Source organism: Panthera tigris, chromosome B4 (assembly GCF_018350195.1).
Source record: "Panthera tigris isolate Pti1 chromosome B4, P.tigris_Pti1_mat1.1, whole genome shotgun sequence".
Lineage (NCBI taxonomy): Eukaryota > Metazoa > Chordata > Mammalia > Carnivora > Felidae > Panthera > Panthera tigris.
In genome coordinates, this window is record NC_056666.1 from 82181041 (window position 1) to 82207355 (window position 26315).

The 26315-nt window shown below is 38.7% G+C and overlaps 1 protein-coding gene across 5 annotated transcripts in view; it reads left to right on the forward strand.

The window, feature by feature from the left end:
* RBMS2 (RNA binding motif single stranded interacting protein 2) overlaps nt 1–26315 on the forward strand; it is a 93095-nt gene that overhangs the window by 6112 nt on the left and 60668 nt on the right. For 2 of the 5 annotated variants that reach the window (XM_042992555.1, XM_007081510.3), the window contains exons 1-2: nt 16036–16380; nt 16481–16556. Coding sequence is in view for 2 of the 5 variants with exons in the window: in XM_007081509.2 (XP_007081571.1) it covers nt 17475–17540 (66 nt within the window). In the remaining 3 variants the exon portion in view is untranslated. Of the gene's footprint in view, nt 1–16035; nt 16381–16480; nt 16557–17404; nt 17541–26315 lie in introns of those variants that run through there. The other 3 variants (XM_007081509.2, XM_042992554.1, XM_042992556.1) reach the window with 2 other exon arrangements.

The following is a 26315-nucleotide window of genomic DNA, read 5'->3' on the forward strand; positions in this document are numbered from 1 at the left end:
GGGGTACCTAAAAAAGATTTCAGTGCTAATTTGAAAGAATTTGAAACAGCAAAAAGAAAAAACCTTTTGCGTGTGGTTGTTGTTGATAGCATTTTAATACTTTTTTTAAGCTAAAAAACATGAAAAGTGTTTTCAGAATCTTGTGTTACCATATAGTAAACAAAACCATTCTGTAAAAAACTAAGTAAAACTAATTTTAACCACATTCTTCTACTTGAACACTCTATAAACCTTAATTTCTGAAGATTTTACATCATTTGAACATTTTTATACATCACCCACTTTTGCCTGTCAATTTGCTAAAGGCTACTGTTCCAACCCTCTGATCTTTGGGAAATTTTTAGAGAAAACAATTTTATTTTTTACTTTTTTCAAGTTCTTATTTAAATTCCAGTTAGCATAGAGTGTAATATTAGTTTCAAGTATAGAATTTAGTGATTGACCACTTACATACAACACCCACTGCTCATCTCAACAGGTGCACTTCTTAATACCCATCACCCACTTAACCCATCTCCCTGCCTAAATCAGATTATCAGGTAATATGTACAGTAAGAAATTTTCAAGGTTAAGTATATTTACTTATATGCATTTACTATTCCAGTTTAACTTAGATGAAAAAAATCACAGTAAAAAGTACAGAAAGTGCCAAATAAATTTATGATGTATGAAAATGATTAATATAATTGCTGTTTTGTGAGAATTACTAAATACAGAAATTGGAAAAAAAGTAATATGTACATATTTCTGTGATAGTTATTGACAGTACTGGCACTTGATTTGAAATTTTTCTTTTTTTTTTTCATGTTTATTTTTGGGAAAGAGAGAACATGTGCACTCAAGTGGGGGACTTGCAGGGAGAGGGAAACAATCCCTATGCTGCCCCACCGGGTGGGGCTTGAACACACCCACTGTGAGCTCCTTTCCTGAGCTTAGTCAGTCGTGATCAAGAGTCAGACACTTAACCAACTGAGCCACTCAGTGCCCCTAAATTTTTTATTAAGTGTTTTGTGCAATTCTCATTCACATATTTATAGTAGAATTAAAATGATTTAAAACTAGGGAAGTGTGTAGGATCACAATGTTTAACAGAATTATTTTTATAATTTTATTTTAAAAGTTTATTTATTTTGAGAGAGAGAGTGGGAGGGAGGAGCAGAGAGAAGCGCTAATAGAAAATTGGCTCAGGTCATGATCTCACAGTTGGTGAGTTCCATCCCCTAGTCAGGCTCTGCACTGCCAGCATGGAGCTGGACGTTTAAGTTTACTTACTTATTTTGAAAGAGAGAAAGCGTGAGTGGGGTTGGGGCAGAGAGAGGAGGAGAGAGAGGGAGGGGAGAGCGAGCGAGAGAGAGAGAATCCTAAGTAGGCTCCACACTGTCAGCACAGAGCCTGACGCCTGACGTAGGGCTCGAACTTACCAACTGTGAGATCATGACCTGAGCCGAAATCAAGAGTCAGATGCTTAATGAACTGAGCCACTGAGGCACCCCAGAATTTCTTTTATTGAGCGTAGAAGCTCAAGCAGGGGAAAAACACAGGTCATAAAAGTGACCAATTAAAATTCATTGCTAGGACTATTTTCTTTTGCATATTTATTTATTCATCTGAATTTTGGTTCAAAATTCAGAAGGTACAGGGGCGCCTGGCTGGCTCAGTCAGTGAAGCATGTGACTCTTGATCTCAGGGTTATGGGTTTGAGCTCCACATTGGGTATAGAGATTACTTAAAAATAAAATCTTAAAAAAAATAAAAACCCACATGGGGCACCTGGGCGGCTCAGTCGGTTAAGCGTCTGACTTCAGCTCAGGTCATGATCTCACAGTTCATGGTTTGAGCCCTGCATCGGGCTGTGTACTGACAGCTCAGAGTCTGGAGCCTGCTCTGTGTGTGTGTGTGTGTGTGTGTGTGTGTGTGTGTGTGTGTGTGTGTGTCTTTGCCCCTCCCCCACTCATGCTCTGTCTTTCTGTCTCTCAAGAATGAATAAACGTCAAAAAAAATTTTTTGTGGGGCGCCTGGGTGGCTCAGTCGGTTAAGCGGCCGACTTCGGCTCAGGTCATGATCTCACCGTCCGTGAGTTCGAGCCCCGCGTCAGGCTCTGTGCTGACAGCTCAGAGCCTGGAGCCTGTTTCGGATTCTGTGTCTCCCTCTCTCTGACCCTCCCCTGTTCATGCTCTGTCTCTCTCTGTCTCAAAAATAAATAAACGTCAAAAAAAAATTTTTTTTAATTAAAAAAAATTCAAAAAAATTTTTTTTAACCCACAAAATTTAGAGGGTACAAAAGGACATATAGTGTAGTCACCCTCTTGTCTGTTCCTAGCTACCTACTTTATCCAGAAGCAAGCATTGTTATCATTTGTCTGTATATCTTTCCTGTATATATTTTATCCAAATGTAAGCAATTATATATTTTTCTCTTTTACACAAATGGTACCATACTATAAGCACTATTTTGTATTTTTCCTCTAAGAATTTTTTTTACTCTAGGGGCGCCTGGGTGGCTCAGTTGGTTGAGTGTCTGACTCTTGATCTCAGCTCAGGTCTTGATCTCAGGGTTGCAAGTTCAAGCCCTGCATTGCTGGGTGTGAAGCCTACTTAAAAAAAAAAAAAAAAAAATTAAAAAAATTTTTTTACTATACATCTTGGAGAACCTTCCAAATCACTATTTAATGTTCTTCCTTTTATGGCTATGTAGTAGTTGATTGTCTGGTTTTATTGTTATTTTAAATGTCCCCCATTGGTGAGTATTTGTATTATTTTACATTTTTTTTGTTATTGTTAGAGTGACCATATTTCCTGGTTTGCTTGGTGCAGTCTCACCTGTGCCAGTTGTCCTAACTTAAATATTAATAGTGCCTTCTTTCTTTTATAAAAGTGTCCCAATTTGGACAATATGTTTTATGGTTACCCTAGCTATTACATTGCTGCAGGGAATAATATTAAAAATCTTGTCATTTTGTAGGTTTACAAATATAACTGTAGGATAAATTCCTAGAATTAGAATTGCTGAGTCAAAAAGTATATACATTTGTAATTTTGATAGATGTTGCCAAATTGTTTCTTTATCATTCATACCATTTTAGTCTCCAGTAGCATAGGAGAGCAGTAGGAGAGCACTTGTTTTCTGCCATCATCTCAGGTGATTATCACTTTTTTAAATGTTTGCCATTACAATAAGCATAAAATAATTTCTTTTTTAAATTAATTAATTTCTTTATTTTGTAATTTATTTCCAAGTTGGTTAGCATATAGTGCAACAATGATTTCAGGAGTAGCTTCCTGAATGCCCCTTACCCATTTAGGCTATCCCCCCTCAACAACCCCTCCAGCAACTTTGTTTGTTCTCTATATGTAAGAGTCTCTTATGTTTTGTCCCCTCCCTGTTTTTGTATTATTTTTGCTTCCCTTCCCTTATGTTCATCTGTCTTGTATCGTAAATTCCTCGAGAGAAGTCGTATGATATTTGTCTTTCTCTGACTAACTGTGCTTAACATAATACCCTTTCAATGCCATCTACGTAGTTGCAGATGGCAAGATTTCATTCTTTTTGATTGCCAAGTAAGTATAAAATAATTTCTGAGTGTTTGCTTTTATTTTACCTTTTTTTTAAAGGTTTTTTTTAGTTTTGAGAGAGAGAGCTGGGAGAGGGGGAGAGAGAATCTTTTTTTTTTTTTTTTAGATTATTTTATGTTATTTTGTAGAGAGAAAAGAATCTTAAGTAGGCTCTGTGCTCAGCACAGAGCCCATTACAAGTCTTGATCCCATGACCCTGGGATCGTGACCTGAACTGAAACCAAGAGTTGGACACTCAACTGACTGAGCCACCCAGGTGCCCCTATAGGAGCTCTTCATATATTTTGGAAATTAGCTTTCTATGAAATGAGTTACATACATTTCCTCCCCCCCTTCCTGGTTTATCACTTGACTTTTGGTTTTCCTTTTGTGGTTTTTGCCAGGTAGGAATTTTTTATCTTTATATAGTCAGATTTTTTAATTTGTATTTTCTTTTGAGAGAGACAGAGTATGGGCAGGGGAGAGGGACAGAGTGGGGGAAATGTGAGAGAGAGAGAGAGAGAGAGAGAGAGAGAGAGAGAGAGAGAGAGAAACAATCTCAAGCAGGCTTCATGCTCAGTGTGGAGCCCGATGCCCGGCTTGATCCCATGACCCTGGGATCATGATCTGAGCCAAAATCAGGAGTCTGACACTCAACCGACTGAGCCACCCAGTCGCCCCTAGATTACTTAATAAAATCTTAAAAAGAACCCAATCTAGACAGAGTTTACTGGGGGATAGCTGGCTGCCTCATTTGGTGGAGCATGTGACTCTTGATCTCAGGGTTGAGTTCAAGCCCCACATTGGGTATACAGATTATTTAAAAATTTAAAAAAGGGGAGGGAGCACCAAGGTGGCTCAGTCAGTTAAGTGTCCAGCTCTTGATTTCAGCTCAGGTCATGATACCAGGGATTGAGTTCTGTTTTGGGGCTCCATGCTGGGTATGGAGCCTGCTTGGGATTCTGTCTCTCAAAAAAAAAAAAAAAAAAAAAAAAAAAAAGTTGTTCAATAAGATCGTTAGATAAAAGATCAGTATCCAAAATTTAGTACTGTTCCTATACTGAAGTAATAATTATGGCTATTTATTTACTTATTTTTTTTTTTTTTCAACGTTTTATTTTTATTTTTGGGACAGAGAGAGACAGAGCATGAACGGGGGAAGGGCAGAGAGAGAGGGAGACACAGAATCGGAAACAGGCTCCAGGCTCCGAGCCATCAGCCCAGAGCCTGACGCGGGGCTCGAACTCACAGACCGTGAGATCGTGACCTGGATGAAGTCGGACGCCTACCCGACTGCGCCACCCAGGCGCCCCTATTTACTTATTTTTTTAATGTTTATTTTTAAGACAGAAAGGGTGTGTGTGGGAGGGGAAGAAGGAGAGGGGGACAGAGGATCTGAAGCAGGCTCTGTGCTGACAACAGGGAGCCCAACCTGGGGCTTGAACCCATGAACTGTGAGATCATGACCTGAGCCGAAGTCAGTCGCCTAACTGACTGAACCTATAGGCGCCCCTATGCCTATTCTTTAGAAGCTACATTTATGGTAGCATTACAAACTGAAAAGTACATGTGAATAAATGTAGGATGTACAAGAATATTATAGAGAATTTTTTTAAGTTTATTTATGTAGAGAGAGAGGGAGCATTTGGGAGGGGCAGAGAGAGAGAGAATCCCAAGCAGGCTCTGCACTGTCAGTGTAGAGCCCTACATAGGGGTTAAATTCATGAACCATGAGATCATGACCTGAGCCGAAATCAAGAGGTGGTCACTTAACTGACTGAGGCACTCAGGCACCCTAAGAAATTATTAAATGGAAAGGCATGTCACATATTGCAAACTCTAGTCTGGCTCCCATGATCCTTGCCTCTGATATTCCTGCCTTTAAGTTCCTCCTCTTGAGTATAAATGGGACCTGTGACTTCCAGCTCACAATAGAATATGGCAGAGATAAACTGCCTTACTGGCTTTCAAGAAGCAAGTAGTCATGTTATGAGCTGTCCTCAGGGGAAGGCCACATGGCAAGGAACTGAAGGCAGCTCCCAGCGAACACTCAGCAAGAAACTTAGGCCTTCAGTCCAACAGCCTGCAAGGAACTGAATGCTTCCAAAAATCAAGTCAGAGAAGTTGATCCTTCCAAACGTGTGCCTCATGTTAGAGCTGAGCCTTGGACAACACTTTGATTGCAGCCTAGCTAAGCCATGGCCAGACATCTGACCTATAGAAACTATGAGATAATAAATATGTTGTTTTGTACCCCTAAATTGGCAGTAATACTATTATACAGCAATAGATAATTAATACACCATGTTCAGTGGAGGAAAACTCCAGAGTAATTGATAAATTCAATACAGTTCCAGTCAAAATCTCAACAGGATTTTGCATAGAATTTATAAGAAATCTAAAAATTATTTTTAAATCTAAAATTTTTATGAAAGATAAAACAGTTTTTATAAAACTGTGTGGCAGGGGCACCTGGGTGGCTCAGTCCGGCTCAGGTCATGATATCATGGTTCGTGAGATCCAGTGCACACATTCTCTAGCTCGCGTGTGCACGCTCTCTCTCTCTAAACAAACAAACAAACAACTGTGTGGTAAAGATGTGATTTACTTTTTAAGAAACCACCAATCCATTTTTCCAAGTGGCTGTACCATTTTACTTTTCCACCAGCAATGTATGAGGGTTCTAGTTTCTCTACATTCTCACCAATATTTGCGTGCGTGCACGCTGTCTCTCTGTCTCTCTAATTATTATAACCATTCTAGTAGGTATCTCTTTGTGGTTTTAATTTGCATTTCCCTAATGCCTAATAATTCTCAGCACCTTTTCATGTGCTTATTAGTCATGGATGTGAAGTGTCTCTTCAAGTGTTTTGCCCATTTTTTAATTAGGTTTTTGTCTTATTGTTGAGTTATAAGAACTCTTTATATGTTCTAGATACAGGTCTTTTATCAGGTATATCATTTGTAATGTCTTCTTATGGCCAGTGACCTGTTTTTTCATTTTCTTTTTTTTTTTTAATGTTTATTTATTTTTGAGACAGAGAGAGACAGAACATGAATGGGGGAGGGTCAGAGAGAGAGGGAGGCACAGAATCTGAAGCAGGCTCCAGGCTCTGAGCTGTCAGCACAGAGCCCGACATGGGGCTCGAAGTCACAGACCGTGAGATCATGACCTGGACCAAAGTCGGACGCTTAACCGACTGAGCCACCCAGGTGCCCCTGTTTTTTCATTTTCTTGATGGTATCTTGTGAAAGTAAAAAGTTTTAAATTTTAATGAAATCCATTTTATCATGTTTTTCTTTTATGGCTCATGCTTTTGGTGTTGTGTCTAAGAGCTCTGCTAGCCCAGAGTCATGAAGATTTTCTCCTATGTTTTCTTGTAGAAGACTATGATTTTAGTTTTTACACTTAATTCTGTGACCCATTTTGAGTTAGCTTTTGTGTATGGTATGAGCTTAGGGGTCTAAGTTTTTGTTATTTGGTGTTTTTTGCATGCAGATATCCAATTATCCCAGCACTGTTGATGGAAAAATTCTTTCCTCATTGAATTGTTTTGATTCCTTTGTTGAAAATTAATTGACCATAAATATAAGGGTTTCTTTCTGGTCTCAGTTCTATTGACCTACATTCCTCTTTTTACAGCAATACCACGTTATCTTGTTTGCTTTAGCTTTTAGTAAGCTTTTAAATCAGTTAGTATAAATCTTTCAACTTTTTTCTTTTTTCCAACTTTTTTCTTTTTCAAAATTGTTTTGGTTCTCCTAGGTCCTTTGTATTTCCATCAGCTTGTCAACTTCTACAGAGAAACCTGCTAAGATTTTGATAGGAATTGTCCTGAAACTATGTACATATCAATTTGGGGAAAATCACTATTTTAAGAGTTACTTCTTTAATATCTCTCAGTGATGTTTTATAATTTTCAGTGTATAAATCTTACATTTGCTGTGTTAAATTTATTTCTAAATATTTAATTCCTTTTGATGCTATTATGGAATTATTTTCTTAATTTCATTTCGATCTGTTTATTGCTAGTGTATAGATATACAGTTGATTTTTGTATATTGATCTTGTAGCCTATGACCTTGCTGGATTAATTTATTCTAATAGTTTTATTGTGAGTTGCTTGGGATTTTCTACATAGACAGTTATGTTGTTTATGAATAAAGATGATTTTATTTCTTCCTTTCTAATCTGGATGTCTGTAAGCTATTTGGTTTTGTTGTTGCTTGATTTCTTTTTCTTAGCACATTGTCTAGAAGTTCTAGCATAATGTACAGAAATTATGAGTAGACACCCTTGCCTTGATCTTGCGGGGAATGCATTCAGTCTTTCAGCAGTAAGCATTATGTTAGCTGTAGGGTTTTTGTAACTGTTCCTTATCTGTCAATTAAAGCAATTCCCTTCTATTGAGAGGTTTTGTCATGAGTAGATAGTAGCTTTTGTTAGTTGCTTGTTCTGCATCTACTGAGATGATCTGTGCTTTTTCTCCTATATTAATATACTATATCATGTTACTTGATTTTTGGATGTTTAACCAGCCTTCATTCCTGGAATAAATAGCAGTTGGTCATGATGTATAAACCCTTTTATAAATATGTTTGAGTTCAGTTTACTAATATTTTGTTAGGGCTTTTTACATCTTTATTCATAAAGGATATTTTATATTTGTATATAGTTTTTTTGTCTTAAATTTTTTTTTTTTTAATGTTTGTTTATTTTTGAGAGACAGCACGCAGGCAGGGAATGGGCAGAGAGAGAAGGAAACACAGAATCCAAAGTGGGCTCCAGGCTCTGAGCTGTAAGCACAGAGCCTGATGCAGGGCTTGAACCAATGAACTGTGAGATCATGACCTGAGCTGAAGTCGGACACTTAACCAAGTCACCTAGGTGCCCCAATTTTAGCATATTAAAAAAATCTTTATTCAAAAAAAGTAAAAAATAAATAATCTTTATTCAACTTTTAACCACCACCAGTGGGCACTAACATCGATTTTTTTTTTTAATTTACTCATGTTAAAAGTATACTTTAATGATTTCTAGTACATTTACAAAGTTATGCAACCATCACAACAATCTAATTTTTTTTAGGTTTATTTTGAAAGAGAGAGCAAGTGGAAGAAGGGCAGAGAGAATTCCTGTCAGCACAGAGCCCAATTTGGGGCTGGCTCCCACGAACCCTGAGATCATGACTTGAGCGGAAATCCTAGAGGCAGATGCTCAACCTACTGAGCCATCCAGATGCCCCACAACAATCCAATTTTTTTTTAAGTAATTTCAGTGCCAGATGGGCTCGAACTGATGACTCAGAGTTGCATGCATGCTCTGTTGACTGAGCTAGCCAGGCACCCCTAATTTTAGCATATTTTCATATTCAACATATTTTAGTAAGTTGATGATAGTGACTCTAACATATAAAGAAAGAAATTTGCCATTAGCCATATAAAATTCAGTGAGTTGGCTCTGATTATCAGGCTGCAGGTTATTAGATTTGTAGTAAAGAATAAGATGGATTTGTTAAGACAACTACCATGTTAAAATATTCAATTTGAAAAAATTCAGTTTGAAGAAAAATGGTGGATTTGTGATATTCAACATAGTGTCATCTAAATATCACATATGGGTGAAAAAATACATCTTGTAAGCATGTAAGATGCTTTATAATTGACAAAAGTACTTTTACAATCATTATCTGATTTGTCATAATAATCCCTGAGAGATACTGTGCCCATTTTGTAGAAGGGAAAACTGATGTTTTAAAAGATTAAGATTTCGAAGTGCTTAGCTGACTCAGAACATGCAACTTTTGATCTTGGGGTTGTAAGTTTGAGCCCCATGTTGGGTGTAGAGATTACTTAAAAATCTTTGAAATTTTTGAGCTTTTCCAGTTTAACACAGAAAGGGGTAGATCTGGCTTTAAATTTCAAACTTCTGGTCTAAATGTGTACAAATTCCATGCTTTGTTTTCCTGGTATTTGCTAAAGGTTGCATGACCTATATCACCCAGGAGGCGGCAGTGTTATCTTAATATTCATTGAGAATGCATTTTCCCATTGGAAGTAACTTAAAAGGAAGTGAAAATTGTGTTCTTTCAGTTAATTCTTTCTTCTTTTTTAAGTTTATTTATTTATTTTGAGAGAGAGAGAAAGCATGAGTGGGGGGGGGGGCGGAGAGAGAGAATCCCAAGCAGACTCCACATTGTCATCATGGGGCCCATGCAGGGATTGAACCTACAAACTGTGAGTTCATAACAGACACTTAACCGACTGAGCCATTTAGGCGCCCCTCTTTCAGCTAATTTTTGAGCATAAATTATGTTTGGGTGTTAAAAAAGTTAAGTTGGTGCCTCTACTGAGGAGCTCACAATCTGGGTGCAAGAAATGGGAGAGTCAAGCAGAATTAAAAGCCTACTGAGGGGCACCTGGGTGGCTCAGTCAGTTGAGCATACGATTCTTAATTTCAGCCCAGGTCATTATCCCAGGATTGTGGGATTAAGCCAGCCCTGTGTCTGTGTTCCCACGGGCGCACACACACACTCTCTCTCTCTCTCTCTCTCTCTCTCTCTCTCTCTCTCTCTCTCTCAAAGAAAAAAAAAAGCCTACTGCAATTTTGTACATAATGCTATAGGAATACAAACTTATAGTGGACCTTTTGGTGTAGTGTCTTTTTTTTGTTTGTCGGTTTGTTTTTAGTTTTTGAGAGACACGGGGGAGGGGCAGAGAGAGCCAGAGACCCAGAGTCCGAAGCAGGCTCCAGGCTCTGTTAGCACAGAGCCTGACTCGGGGCTCAAACCTATGAACCTGTGAGATCATGACTGTAGCTGAAGTCAGACTACCCAGTAGTGCCATTAGTGAATCATAGGGTGGTTCTATTTTTAACTTGAAAAAAATTTTTTTTGTTTAATTTATTTTTTTAATGTTTATTATTTAAAAAAATTTTTTTTAATGTTTATTTTTGAGCGATTCAGAGTGCTAGCAGGGGAGGGGCAGAGAGAGAGGGAGACAGAATCTGAAGCAGGCTCCAGGCTCTGAGCTGTCAGCACAGCTGAGCCCCATGTGGGGCTCGAATTCACAAACTGTGAGATCATGACCTCAGCTGAAGTGGGATGCTTAACCGCAACTGAGCCAGGTGCCCTTATTTTTTTAAGGTTTATTTATTTTATTTTATTTTATTAAAAAAAATTTTTTTTAACGTTTATTTATTTTTGAGACAGAGAGAGACAGAGCATGAATGGGGGAGGGTCAGAGAGAGGGAGACACAGAATCCGAAACAGGCTCCAGGCTCTGAGCTGTCAGCACAGAGCCCGATGCGGGGCTAGAACTCATGGACCACGAGATCATGACCTGAGCTGAAGTCAGCCGCTTAACTGACTGAGACACCCAGACGCCCCTTAAGGTTTATTTTTGAGAGAGAGAGAGTGAGAGAGAGAGAAAATGGGAGCAAGGCAGAGAGAGTGGGGAGACATAGAATCCCAAGCAGGCTCCAGGATCTGAGCTGTTGGCACAGAGCCTGATGTAGGGCTCAAACCCATGAACCTGTGAGATCATGGCCTGAGCCAAAGTGGGACACTTAACTGACTGAGCCACCCAGACACCCCTGTTTTTAACTTTTTGAGGAAGCTCCATACTGTTCTCCACAGTGGCTACACCAGTTTGCATTTCCAGCAGTGCATGAGGGTTCTTATTTCTCCACATCCTCATCAACACTTGTCATTTCTTGAGTTTTTTATTTTTTTAACAGATGTGATATCTCAGTGTGATTTTGATTGGCATTTCCCTGATAATGATGTGGAGCATCTTTTCATGTGTCTATATACAGTTGTAGTTTTATATAAATCTTCTTGTTTCCATTATAAATTTATTTCTAGAAATATTATCTAGTGTTCAGTTTAATAGGCCAAAATATTGTTCATTACTGCTACGTGAGTAGTAGCTTTATCAGAGCTGGTTTGAGGAGAATAACTGAACTTTCACCTCTGGAATCCTAGGATTATTCCTTTATTACTTCTAACCTCAAAATACATATCAGAATTTTCATTTTTATTTTTTATTTTTTTAATTTTTTTTTAACGTTTATTTATTTTTCAGACCGAGAGAGACACAGCATGAACGGGGGAGGGGCAGAGAGAGAGGGAAACACAGAATCGGAAGCAGGCTCCAGGCTCTGAGCCATCAGCCCAGAGCCCGACTCGGGGCTCGAACCCGCGGACCGCGAGATTGTGACCTGGGCCGAAGTCGGACGATTAACCGACTGAGCCACCCAGGCGCCCCTCATTTTTATTTTTCTAATTAAAAAATTATTTTAAAGTAGCCTCCATGCCCACGTGGGGCCTGAACGTTCATCTCAATGCTGAGATCAAGAGTCTTATACTCCACAGACTGAGCAAGCCAGGGGCCCCTATCAGAATTTTTAATTTTATAGGCAAATTAGATTGGTATGGAAAGAAGTTTGAATTGAGAGGCAGAAAGTCTGGATTCTGGTGTCAGTTATGCCATTATTTGACTGTCATGACCTTTGCAAGTGAGTTTACCTCTTTAGGTTTGTTTTCTCATCTGAAAATGAGAGAGGACAAAGGAAAGGAACTATCAAGTTAATTGGTACTCTCTTTATCATCTCCACAGTCTCACAGTTTTCGCAATGTTAGGTTTAACTGTATGAAATTGCCAGTGTTCAGCTATTTGAAGACATTCATATTTGACCTCAAGAGACAACCATTTTTTCAACCTAGTTGTTAAATTCAGTTGTGGTCCCTATTGGGATCATCTGAGTTATTTATTTTAGGAATAGTTGAGACCAAGTAAAATTAATGTGTCAGGTGTGAAGGAAATATACATTTAAAGAATATAATATTACCATATAATCTATATGGTCCATTTTGGGTATGTATAGAATCCAGTCTAGTCTGTTCTTTCTACATTGTGCTAATTTTCTGGCCTAGTGATTCTAGGTGATTTGATTCCTGCATTTCTTTAGTGTTTGGCAGGGGAAAAGTCTACTTGAAAATTTTGGTAGGATATTCCTTACAGTAATTTTTGGCCACAAGTATCTGTTGCTATAGGAGAGGAGCACATATTATAAGTGCTGATATCCAGCATGTGAGTTAAATAATTCTTCAGAGTTGTCTTTTTCCCTGTTTTCCAATAAATTGAGTCAAGGAGTTAAGCCAGCTTTCCCCAATTTCTGATTTTAAGCCAATTTTGTCATTCCATCCTACATCAGAAGCAGGTGGGGCTAAAATTTCTTTGTTGTTTGCTGCCAATCCTTAAGTTTTCCTGCTTAAGGAAGCTGATATGTTAAATAAACTCTTTTTCACTGTTTCCTAAGGCATTATCTCATCTTTTTACCACGAAATAACTTTTTGGTATATTTCCATTACCTATTCTTTGGACACAAAAATTAATAAAAGGGAGGAAAGATAATCCACAAGAGAATATTAATAGCTGGGTGGAGGTGGGGGTGGGGAGCATCCTCAGCCCTAATATACTTTGTTTAGTTTTCCAAACCTAATTTAGAATTTCACTAGCAAACTGCCCTGTCTCCCTGCTTTCATATGCATGTGCTACTTCAGCTTGGCTCCCTTTGAATGTCTATCTAGGGCTAGCGCATCTGCAGGTAATACATTCTTTTGAGTTCTCCACCCTGATGTGGAAGGGCTGATAGTTGCATGCAGACATCTTTCAACATAAAAATCAGAGTTGATCTAGCCCCAGCCCCTTTACTTGAGACACTTATTTAAAAGTGTTGGTTTTTTTGAGAAATACAAAAAAAAAACAGTCTATCTTGAGTCAGAGGTGCAAATGTCTCTTTCCAAGAGGTTTCCAGTAACTCCTCTATTTTACTTTTTCCCCTCAAAACAACTCTTGAGTGCTGGGCCCATAAGAACCAAGAATTTGAGAGGCATTGACTAGATCTGGAAACATGTTGCCAATATAATAGGCAAAGCAGTTGGGGGTGGGCATCAAAATAGACACAATGGAAAAAATAGGATTCTTCCTCCTCTCACATGCCTTCTGAATCTCACCATTGAATTCTGTTATATTCTCTGTCACTTCTACAAAACTCCATAACCTCCTTTAAAAATATACTTACCAGAGGGGCGCTTGGGTGGCTCAGTCAGTTAAGCATCTGACTTTGGCTCAGGTCATGATCTCACGGTTCATAAGTCAAGCCCTGAATCGGGCTCTATGCTGACAGCTTGGAGCCTGGAGCCTGCTTCAGATTTTGTGTCTCCCTCTCTCTCTGCCCCTCCCCTGCTCGCCCTCTGTCTCTCTCTCAAAAATAAATAAAAGCAAACAATAAAAAATTTTTTAAAAATGTACTTAGAATAAAGGATGTAGTTTGCAGTCTTATTGGTGCTCTTTGACATAATTAGCCTTAAGCGTCAGTTCACAAACCTAGGACATTTTACTTCTATGGCCTTGAACTTCTTAGACTACAAAATCTAAAGTCTATTTTTTTAATGTTTTTTAAAAAAGTTTATTTATTTTGAGAGAGAGTGTGTGCACATGCAAGCGGGGGACAGACAAGGAGAGAGAGAGACTCTCAAGCATTCTCTGTGCTACCAGTGCAGAGCTGGATACAGGGCTCAAACCCACGAACCATGAGATCATGACCTGAGCTGAAACTAGGATTTGGTTGGTTAACCAACTGAGCCACCCAGGCGCCCTTTAATTGTGGAGTTTGTTCTGCCAGTCTTCAAGTCAATTTCTGGGGTATTTAGGATGATAATGATAGTTATCTAGTTGTATTCACGACACAAGCCTAGGGTCCTCCTGCTCTGCCTCTATCTTCCAACCTCCTCCTGATACTGCTCCTTTTAGAGGAGAGAAATGGTATTAAATCTTAGGGTGCATGAAAATTTTATTTTTCCTTTTTTTTTTTTCTAGATCTGTTTCTATTTCTTGGAGTAGTAGGACTCTAGAGAAGTGGAGGCTAGGGTGTCTTAAATCTAATGAGCTTTGTTTCTGTATTATTTCCTTTTTTCTAGAGATAAGAAATGTTTCACTAATTTCCAGGAGATCAGAGTTAAGAAAATAATTTTTTTAATGTTTATTTATTTTGAGAGAGAGAGAGCATGAGCGGGGGAAGGACAGAGAGAGGGAGAGAGAGAATCCCAAGCAAGCTGCACAATGCCAGCGCAGAGCCTGATGCAGGACTCGATGCCATGAACTGTGAGATCATGACCTGAGCCAAAATTAAGAGTTGGACACTTAACCAACAGAGCCACCCAGGTGCTCAAGAAAAGAATTTCTGAATGATCAGATTATCCGCTTATAGAAGGTAGGGAAATAAATGGATGGGTGATTCCTGAAATTTCATATCTAGTATTTCTAGTTATAGTTTAGCCTGCCTAGTCCTAGTATAATCTTTTGAATGTAATCAAGATACTGGTTTTTGGAAATACTCACTTCAGATCATTAAATCTGGGTTATACAATATCCAGAGGGATACATGCTGGAGATAATAGAGCAATTAATTATAACAGAGCTAATATCTATTGAGTGTTTACCAAGTGCCAGGGACCTTCCTAAGGGGCTTATTATGTATTGCCTTATTTCATTTCATGACAATTTTAGGAAGTAGATACTATTTACCCTATTTTACAAATGAGAAAAATCCAGACATGGGTTATTTTCAGTGTCATTCATTTTGTAAGTGACAGGACTGAGCTAAAATTTAGATTTGATTCCAGAGGCTAATGAAGTAGGTATTATTTCTATTTTGCAAATGAGTGAATTAGAGATGTTAAGTACCCTGGCATAAAGTCACATAAGTAGTAACTACAAAAGTGTCAGCATTTGAACTCATGTCTGCCTCTCTCTAAAACTCATAGTTTTAACTATTTTAAATTCTAAAATACCATTGAGTGTTAAAGGATGCAGTAGGAAAACAAAACACATTGAGCATGTTAGAATTTTTTTTAATGTTTATTTATTTTGAGAGAAAGCTCACGTGCATGTGTGTGAGCTGGGGAGGGGCAGAGAGAGAGGGAGAGAGAATCCCAAGCAGGCAGCAGGCTCTCAACATGGAGCCAGATGTAGGGCTTGTTGCAGGGCTCAAACCCACAAACTCTGACATCATGATCTAAGCTGAAATCAAGCCAGGCACTTAACTGAGCAACCCAGGACCCCCGAGAATGTTAGAATTAAAAAAAATAAATAAATTAGGTTGACTGGCATTATAAATCAGGCCTTAGAGATTAAGGTTTTTGTGCCACATTGTTAGGGTAAGGGAGAAGAAATCAACTAAGGGCCTAAATGGCATGCATAACTTGGCATATAATGAATGAAAATCTATGAGGGCAGAAAAGGGACTTAAATATGGTAGTGCTGAGAGATACCTTTTAGTAATTTATTTATTGTATTTGACTGCTGTTCTTCCAATCTCAGTTGCAGTTCCCACATTGAGGCTGCTCCCACCCTTCCTGTGTCCCTTGAGCTGAGCAGGCACTTCCTGTCCTATTGGAAATGAAAGTTAGAGTTTGGGGGTGGTATGTGATATGTGTGTATTTTTTCTGCAGAATGTTAGTACTGTGGGTCCCATTATCACAGCAAAAAGGTGACAGGAAAACTGGACTAGAGACTACTGGGACTTCATTTAAGAAAGGGTTTGGGCTTAATGTTTGTCGTGGCAAAGCCGACAAGGTTAATTTAAGAGAACATGTATGATGGCACAAGGTGACCTGAAGAAGAGATTTGAAGGCTTTGATTCTATATCCCTGTTCCATTTGGATTGGTAAGAATTACTGGGTGTCATTCTGGAATTTTTGGTTTCCTACAAGTTTCTTATTAAGGCTACTTCCACAGGACATTACTTTGAAACTGTTTGAGGTGAGTGTTGTCTCAACTGTGTTAGGTTCTTCTTCCCTGAGAACTTTGTATTTTTTTCTCTGTGAAGCTTATGTTTTTTTACGGTTATTTTTTCCTACAGCTCTACAGCTCAGAGACAACTTGAAGCAAACATCCCAACTCTGTGAACTTCAGTTTGGGCATAAATTCCAGATTTGGTGAGTAACTCTTAACTGTTTCAGCTTCATGGACCTTGAAGACTAGAAAATGGTGGGATAAAGAATCAAACAAGATAGCTTACAGTTGTTGAAGAAAGTGCTAAGTAGGCAATTTTATCTTAATAAAGCTGGGGGGAAAGCAAAGAAATCACTAGGCACCAAGTTTCGTGGCATAGTTAAGTTTGATAATTCCTTCTTAAGTGTGAAATCATGCCTGGGGGATTCTGATGGCTGGGGGAATCTGAAAAGGGGTGAGAAGCATCAGCCCATCAGCATGAGTCAAGAGGAATAGAACTATCCACAAATCTGAAACTAGTTATTTCCCCGCAGTCTGTCTCTGCTGTTTGCTGAGCTCTTCTGTTTGTTCTTTCTTCGTGTCTTAAGATCACTGTAAGTATAAAGTGTGGGAAAAGTCCTGAGCTCATCTCACATATTCTTTCTCAGTAGAGTTGTCTTCATGAGTTCTCTAAGGCAGTGTATCTCAGTGGCCCCTTTAAAATCAAACTTGAAAGCTTTTTCTAAATCTTGTAACTCTAAGGGGAAAAAAATCCTCAGTGTCTTTTCAGGAGAAACAGAACTTGTTCATATTGGAGAAGGGATGGAGTTGAAAGGGGTAGACCTAAGAACTTTTCTTTTGCTTTAACTACTAAGACTGTGGAAAAAAATAAATAAATAACATCTTGGGCATTAGGACCCAGTGGAAGTGCCTTATTCAGACTCTTGGTTAACTTCTCTCAGTGACGTAAACAAGCAGCCCCAGCTCTTTCTCTCCCGCCCCCCCATCTCTCTCCCTCTTGCTCCTTTTCTCCCCCTTTTTCCTCCCCCTCCCTTTTCCCTCTCATTTTCTCTTCCCCCCCTCTCTTCCCCCTCCTTTTCCCTCCCTCCTCTCTCTCTCAGCTCCCTTACATTAAAGAGAAAATGCTGCTATCAGTGACTTCCAGGCCTGGGATTTCGACTTTTGGCTATAACAAAAACAACAAGAAGGTAGGGAAAAGTGCTTTTTTGGAATCCAGCTACTTCCTTTCCTGGGGATCTGGGAGTGCCCTTGGCTTTAACATTCTTCTTAAGAGGGGAACGGAATTCCTCTCTCTGCTCAGCGCTTCTCCCTTTTCCACCACTTCTTTCGGCATCTTTTCTCACCTGGTTTTGAAGTTCCAGCAATTTACAGTCCCTGTGTGTGAGGCCTGAGAAGGCAGGGGAATTAAAAACAAATCAAAGTTGCAAGTTTGTATCTTTGTGAAATGAAGTTAGTTTGACTTCCTGCTGATATACCCAGTCTCCACTGGGATAATAATGTCATCTCAAACCCTGGTCCTGTGCTCACTCTCTCCGAAGTTATTTTCATCTTTTTGAATAACTGTTTTTCCCCCTTTCGGGCAACCTTCCTTTCTACTCACTCAACCAGGTTTATCAGGTGGGGGAATTATAGTCAGGGAAATCACAACAGCTTCATCAAGAACAGGGTATACTCTAGACTGCCCCACCTAGCCATAGGGAAGGAGTGGTAAGAGAAGACATACTTTGGGATTAAGGCAGAAAGTTCTGTGATTCTTTGGTTTCTGCTGCTGAGCTGCTGCTTAGACCTCTGCTGATGGCCAGGCTCAGCAGGGATCCTTAGAGTTTTTGTGATTAACCCAGGGTTGCCAGAGAATTGTGTTGTGCTTGGGGACATGGGCAGTCTAATGAGAGGTGGACAGTTATGCCCACATTCACCAGGGAGTATCCTTGGCAGTTTCTTGGCATTTCAGGGCACACAGTGCTGATCAGGAGGAACTTCGTGCTGTAGGAGAAAGACCCTTTAGCCTCTTTCTTGGCATTGTAACTGTTCTTTGAAGAATAAAGATGACTTAGATGTGTAGGGATCTTTTGCCCATCTGATGGAGTGTTAGAGGGTGTGGGAAAGATTCCTGCTGCTTTCTCCTATACCTAAAGATGCTACTATAGGTAACTTAAAGTGTCTGATCAAGGCAGTTGGTAAATGTTTAGACCCAAAACACTTAGAATCAGTTTATAATGGCATTCATTCTGGTTTATATCCTTAAGAAATATGGGTACTTATATGTTTGTTGGTTATCAGTAATAGACATACACTTATGAATATGCGATTTTTAAAAAAAGTTTTGGGGCGCTTGGGTGGCTCAATCAGTTAAGCGTCTGACTCTTGGTTTCCTCTCAGGTCATGATCTCATGGTTCATGAGTTCAATCCCTGTGTGGGGCTCAGCACTGACAGCAAGGAGCCTGCTTGGGATTCTCTCTCTCCCTCTCTTTCTGCCCGTCCCCTGCTCATGCTCTCTCTCTCTCTCAAAATAAATAAACTTAAAAAAAAAAAAAAGGAAAAAGTTTTATTTATTTAAGTAACTCTATACCCAACATGGGGCTTGAACCCATGACCCCAAGATCAAGAGTTGCACACTTTTACAACTGAGCCAGCCAGGTGCCCCATGAGTATATGATTTTGATAGAAGGATATTACATCTGTTTTTGTTCCTTTTAAAATTTATATAGTACTATATGAAACTTTCCTTCTTATTTTTTTTTCTCCAAGTCTCTCAGGTTACCCAGACCCATTAAAATAAAGTAAAATGAATTCTGGAAGTTAGTTTTTTTCCCTCTTAGGGGTTTCATGTATTTGATGCTGTCTAAATTAGCTCTCTTCACTCCCTTTCTGCCTTGTAGTATAGGAAATATTTAACCAGCTTCTAAATCTAGGGCAGCATAAGGGACAAAGAAGCATAATTATGGACTTGGATTCAAATTTCATGTCTCTTCTGATAACTTGTAAGGTTTGAGAAGCCATTGAGAAAACATGGTTAGGTACATGCTTATTAATGTATTTGTCAAGAATTCTTTTGGCTCATGGGGCACCTGGGTGACTCAGTTGAGCATCCAACTCTTGATTTTGGCTCAGGTCATTATTCCAGGGTTGTGGGATTGAGCCCCATGTCAGGGTCCATGCTGAACTTATTGCCTGCTTAGGATTCTGTCTCTCCCTCTGCCCCTGTATCCTGCTTACACATATGTGCGCTCTCTCTCTCTCTCTCTCATTTTCTCAAATTAAAAAAAAAAGAATTCTTTGGGTTTTTATAGGTCTGTGTTATGATGACATCACTTTGTTAGCAATGTATATGACTCCTTGTGTAAGTATGTAGGTTGGTGAATATTGGGTATATTTAAAACATTACTATGTTGTTCTTTGTCTTTGTGTTGACATGTGTTCATTTCTCTTTTAGGAAGAATGTTTGGATGGATTTGTTCATGCAATTTGTAAATTTTTATAACCACGGTCACATTTTTAAAATAACTTTTGTTTTTAGTAATAAATTTAAGACCTGCCCATTAAAAAAAAATTAAGCATAAAGAGGCATATAAAATAAAAAGTTAAGTCTTCCCTTCATGTCTGGAAGTTCCTTACCCAAATCCCACCCCTCAAGGAAAATAACTGGTAGCAATTTGGTATGTGTATCCTACCAGGCTTTTCTATGACAAGATAAAGTTTTAATTTTGACTTTGGCTTATTTGCCATTTCTATTAAGAGCTGTTTCTCAAGTAGATCAAGCCTGTATAATAAAGTTCTTGGACTTGTCCAAAATGTTTAAAAAACTGAAATAACAATAAAAATTTAAACTTTTGAAAAATACAAATTATAAATATCTGCTTTTATTGTCCATCATTATGTTATACAAAAATCTAGTATAATAGATTTGTAGAGATCTGCTTTCTTTAAGGGAATTTTTACATCATAATTTACTGTAGTCATCACTTCTAGTTTGTAGAGTAAGAATAATTGCCAGTGAGCTCAGAAAAGCCATTTTTACCTAGTGTTGTGACTTGCTTGAAAGTGTATTAATTTTATTTACTTGACCTTAACAAGTAGGTTTGTTTTATTTTGAAACATATTCATGTACTTCATTTGTCAGGGACTTTGTTACCTGAGGAGTCTTTGACAGTAGTTTTCTTACTCTTTTTTGGTTATGGTAAAAAAGGAATACAGTCAAGGAATGTATAACTCCTAATAAAGGCAGATTCTTTCTCAAGATGTAGTGTTGAATATTCATTCTTTTCTCTAGAATTAAAATGGTCACAGAAGGGGGGAATGTGGATTTCAAAGACTGATTCTCCAAAACAATGTAGTACATGTTTTAAAAACAGCTGTTTTAATGGCCTTCACTTACTCTTTGGTTCATTAAAACTTTTTTTTTTTTTAATTGTTTTAAGGTAAAAAGATCAGAGTTCTAGGATCTCAACTCTTTTCTTCAGTGTTAGAAAGAGTAGCTCAGTAGAGAGGTTTTGAGTATAGGTGAGATTGAAAGAGGCAATGTTTGGAACTGAAGGAATCTCAGACTTGTAAAGGGCCTAACCACGCCTTCCCTGACATCATCTTCCTGGCATGTGTTATTATAATTTAACTCCTCAGAGCATCAACAACTATTTCCTGTGGAAAAAAAAAGAAAGGAGATTGTGTTTAACTTGGGATAACTTGCCTTCCCCAGCCTATTTTGCATAAATTTCTATTTCCTCTTGATCTTAACTTATTGAAGATCAGTAGGGGGCGGGGGGCTGGAAGTAATGATGAGAGTAGAACTGACTGCTGGGCATTGTCAGATCTTCACTCTGAGAAGCATGAGTTACTTGAAATTTTTGTTTACTCAGGAGAGAAGCAATACTATAATTGTTTATGTATTTACAACAGGGAAAGATAATTGTGTGTTTACTACATATTCAGCTAGTTTCTATCAAATCAAACTTAGTAGAACTGAGGACTAAGAATGTTTAGGTCTAACATCTCTTGTCTGGGGGCGGCTATTCTGTTACTGGTAATAAAGTGGACTCGGTTAGAGTTTAGTGGTAATGTCTCTCTGTTGATTCCACCTTTACGTTTTGAGCACTACTACACTGATTATCTTTTCTACTGTAATACGTATCCCACATGATCTCCTTGCCTCCTGTTTCTCCACCCTCTAAATAACTTTATACTTGCTGCTGATATAGTCTTCCAACATCCCAACGGTCTAGTGCTGAGCATTTCTTGTATAAAAACCTTTAATGGCTACATATTACCTGCCAAACAAAGTCCAAATCCGTAGCCCAATACTCACTATTTATCCAGCCTTTCCTTATCTTCCCCACCTACCCGCCTTGATTCCACTACCTTCACTCTGCCCCACCCAGTTGTTTTACTTGCAATTCTCTGGATATACCCTTTAGTTTACATTTTAATTCCATAAGAAAATATGCAGTAAGAAAATACAAGAAACAGGATGATAAAATATAGATGAGAATAAGAGGTCAGATGGAATTAAAATACATATGTGCAAACCATAGAGTTTTATCCTGGAAGATGAGGACTGAAGATGAGCCATTGATTTTGTCACTACAGAGGTGGTTGATAATTTTGATGAGCAGTTTCAGAGTGGGGAGCAAAAGCAAGGTTGGAGTGGGTTGATGATTGTAAAAGGTAATGTAGTGTAGATGGTGTGTATAGAGTAATCGTTTAAGAACTTTTTTTTTTTTTAATTTTTTTAATGTTTATTTATTTTTGAGACAGAGACAGAATGTGAGTGGGTTAGGGGCAGAGAGAGAGGGAGACACAGAAGCAGGCTCCAGGCTCTGAGCTGTCAGCACAGAGCCCGACGTGGGGCTCGAACTCATGAGCTGTGAGATCATGACCTGAGCCGAAGTCGGACGCTCAACTGACTGAGCCACCCAGGCTCCCCAATCGTTTAAGAACTTTAAGATGGAGTCAGGGCGCTTGGGTGGCTCAGTCGGTTGAGCTTCCGACTTTGGCTCAGGTCATGATCTCGCGGTCTGTGAGTTCAAACTCCACGTCGGGCTCTGTGCTGACAGCTCAGAGCCTGGAGCCTGCTTCGGATTTTGTGTCTCCTTCTCTCTCTGCCCCTCCCCACTCATACTCTGTCTCTCTCTCTCTCTCTCTCTCTCTCTCTGTCAAAAATAAACATTAAAAAAAAAAAATTTAAGAACTTTAAGATGGAGAGCAGAACCCAATTAAGAAATGGGCAAGATATGAATAGGCATTTCTTCAAAGAAGATCTACAAATAACCATGAACAAGGTGTTCAGCATCATTAGCTATCAAGAAATGTAAATCAAAACCACAATGAGATACCACTTTGCACCCACTAGGATGGTTGTAATCAAAATGACAGGTAATAACATGGAGTATTGGACTCTTCATACACTGCATGTGGGAATGTTAAATGGTGCAACTTCTTTGGGAAAGAGTTTGGTGGTTCCTTAAAAGGTTAAGCATACTCCTAGGTATATACTCAAGAAAAATTAAAACATGTCCACATAAAAACTGTACACCAGTGTTCATAGCAACATTGAAGGTAGAAGCAAGCCAGGTATCTACCAACTGATGAACAGATAAATAAATAAAATGTTGTATATATCCATACAGTACAATTTTTGGAATTTTATTCATCAGTGACAAGGAATAGGGTCCTGATACATTCTACAAAATGGATGAACCTTGAAAAATACTTTGCTAGGTGAAAGATGCCACTCACGAAAGCCCACATATTTTATGCTTCCATTTATATGAAATGTCCTGAATAGGCAAATCTATGGAGACAGAAGGTGGATTAATGGTTGCCTAGGTCTAGGGGGGAAGGGTGATGGTTGGGGGTAAATGGGGAGTGACGGGTATTGGGTTTCCTTTTGGGGTAATGGAAATGTTCTAAAATTGATCATGGTAATGGTTGTGAAAGTGTGATCTAAATACCATTGAATTTATACTTTAAGTGGGCTAATTACATGGTGTATAAATTATATGTCAATAAAATCATTATTTTAAAAAGATAGGGAATAGAGAAATGAGATAAAGGCAGAAACAGGATGGGGGTGATATTGAGAGAATTTTCTTAGAGATGGGAGATATGGGAGCCAAAATGTAAAAAGAATCATGGCGAGGTACTTTATTCTTATTTTCTAAATATGTATGTGCCTATTTGTGTTCCTTCTTTGTGATCCTTTTATTTTTGTTGTGCCTCATGTATTCAGCCTCTGATCCTTTGTTGTTGTCCCTTCCTTTTGGAATGGCCTTTCTGTTCATTTGTTCACTCCACCCACATTCATTAAACTGCTCCAGTGTGCTAGGCCCTGGGGCTACAGCATGACTGAGGCTGTTCAGTAGCTCAAATAAAACTGTCTTTTAAAACCCTATCTATCTCTTTAAGTTCAGCTGAAAAGTTACCTCTTCTATAAAGCATCTCCTAATCCCTCTACCTCCCACCCCCAAAGAGGACTTTTTTTTTTCTGAGCCTCTATAAAATTTTGTATTTCATATATGGTAATTTATGTAACTTTGTGTTGTTTTGGAATCATTTAGGTGATTGTCTTATTTTCATTGCTGGAGTGTAAACTCTGTAAAGGTAGATACGGTGTCATTCAGTTTATTATCCCCCAAAACACCTGATTTTAATTTTTTTTTAATGCTTATTTATTTTTGAGAGAGATAGAGTGTAAGCAGGGGAGAGACAGAGAGAGAGAGAGGGAGACACAGAATCTGAAACAGGCTCCAGGCTCTGAGCTGTCAGCACAGAGCCCGATGTGGGGCTTGAACCCCAAACCGTGAGATCATGATCTGAGCCAAAGTTGGACGCTTAACCGACTAAGGCACCCAGGCGCCTCCTGATAATAGCTTCTAAAGCCTACTCGTAGATCCTGAAAAAAATCTACCCTAATAAATGTAATTAAGCTAATGTTAGGCATTAAACTAAGGTTAAACAAAGGAAGGCAGCATTGTATTCTATACAAATTGTGTAATATGGAGTTAGAGCTGAATTTAATTGTGGCTTTTGTCAGTTTGCTAGCTGGGTGCTAGTTCCAAGTTTCTTAGGCTCTCTAAGACCTTGAGTTTTTCATCTAAAGTACTGATATACTTTATTGGATTCTTTTGAGAATGTGTAATATTTATAATCACATGTTAGGATGTAAATGGCCTATTCTTTTCTTTTTTTTTTTTTTTTTTTTTTAAGTAAACTCTATGCCCAACATGGAACTTGAACTCATGACCCTAAGATTAAGAGTCACATGTTCTACCACTCACTGAGCTGGCCAGACACCCCAACTATTACTTCTTTTATCAAAAAAGCCTTTTTTAATGCTTTATTTATTTACTTATTATTTTATGTATGTATTTTGAGAGAGAGAGAGTGTGCTTGCAACCATAGAGGCTGGGGGCGGTGGGGCAGAGAGGAACAGGGAGAGAGTATCCTAAGGGGGGGCTCGATGTCACAGTTTGTAAGATCTGAAATCAAGACCTGAGCTGAAATCAGGAGTTGGGTGCTTAACTGACTGAGCTACCCAGGCACTCCTATTAATTTATTTTTTATTTTTTTTAATTAAAAAAATTTTTTTTGAGAGAGAGAAAGAATGTGAACAAGGGAAGGGCAGAGAGAGAGAGAGAGGATCCCAAGCAGGCTCTGTGCTGTCAGTGCAGAGCCTGATACGGGGCTCCATCTCAAAAACTGTGAGATCATGACCCAAGTTGAAATGAAGAGTCAGTGACTTATCGGACTGAGTCACTCAGGTGCTCCTTTTTTTTTTTTTCTTTAAGTTATTTTGAGAGATAGAAAATGAGGTGGGGGGATGGGCAGAGAGAGAGAGAGAGAGAGAGAGAGAGAGAGAATCCCAAGTGGGCTTCTCACTGATAGATGCTGGGCTCAAACTTGCAAACTGTGAGATTATGACCTGAGCCGAAACCCAAGAGCGTCGGTCGCTTAACTGACTGAGCCACCCCAGTGCCCCTCCTATTTTTTTTTAAATTAAAGTTTTCATTTATTTATTTATATTTTTTTACTGGGTGTAAATGCAGTGTGGGACTTGAACTCACCACCCCAAGATCAAGAGTCGCATGCTCTTTCGACTGAGCCAGTCAGAACACTCCTGTGTCTTTCTAAAACTTTTATGATTTTAGTGGGATTTGGGAAGCTATAGAGGTAATTACATATATTCAGTTCAAAATCTTCTATTCATTCTTCATCCCCCTCCAGTCTGGCTTCTGCCCCTACTAGCCCTCTAAGAGAAATCATCATAATCATCAGGTATTCCCCCCCATCCCAACTTCCCCACCCCAGCTTTATTGAGATATAATTGGCATATAACATTCTGTAAGTTTAATGTGTAAAATGTGATGATTTAATATACATCTGTATTGCAAAAGGTTTACCACTTTAAGGTCAGATAACACATCCTTCACCTCAAATAGTTACCTTGTTGTTGTTGTTGTTGTTACGGTGAGCACATTAAACCTCTACTGTCGTAGCAGCTTTAAAGTATACGTTACCGTGGTATTAACCATAATTAATCACCATGCTGTACATTAGATCCCTGGAACTTACTCCTCTTATAATTGGAAGTTTGTACCCTTTGACCAACATCTCCCTATTTTCCTTACCCCTTAACCCTTGGCAACCACCATTCTGTTCTCTGTTTCTATGAGTTTGATGTTTTTTGATCCCACATGTAAATGAGATCATACAGTATTTATCTTTCTCTGACTTCTTTCACTTAGTGTAATGCCCTCCATGTCCATCCGTGTTGTCACCAATAGGAAAATTTCCTTCTTTTTATGACTGAATAATATTTGTATGTATGTATATACAACATTTTCTTTATTCATCCGTCAGTAGACACTTAGATTGGTTCCATGTCTTGGCGCTTGTGAATAATGTGGCAGTGAACATGGGACTCAAGATACTCTTTGAGAAAGTGATTTTATCTCCCATGTATCTATAC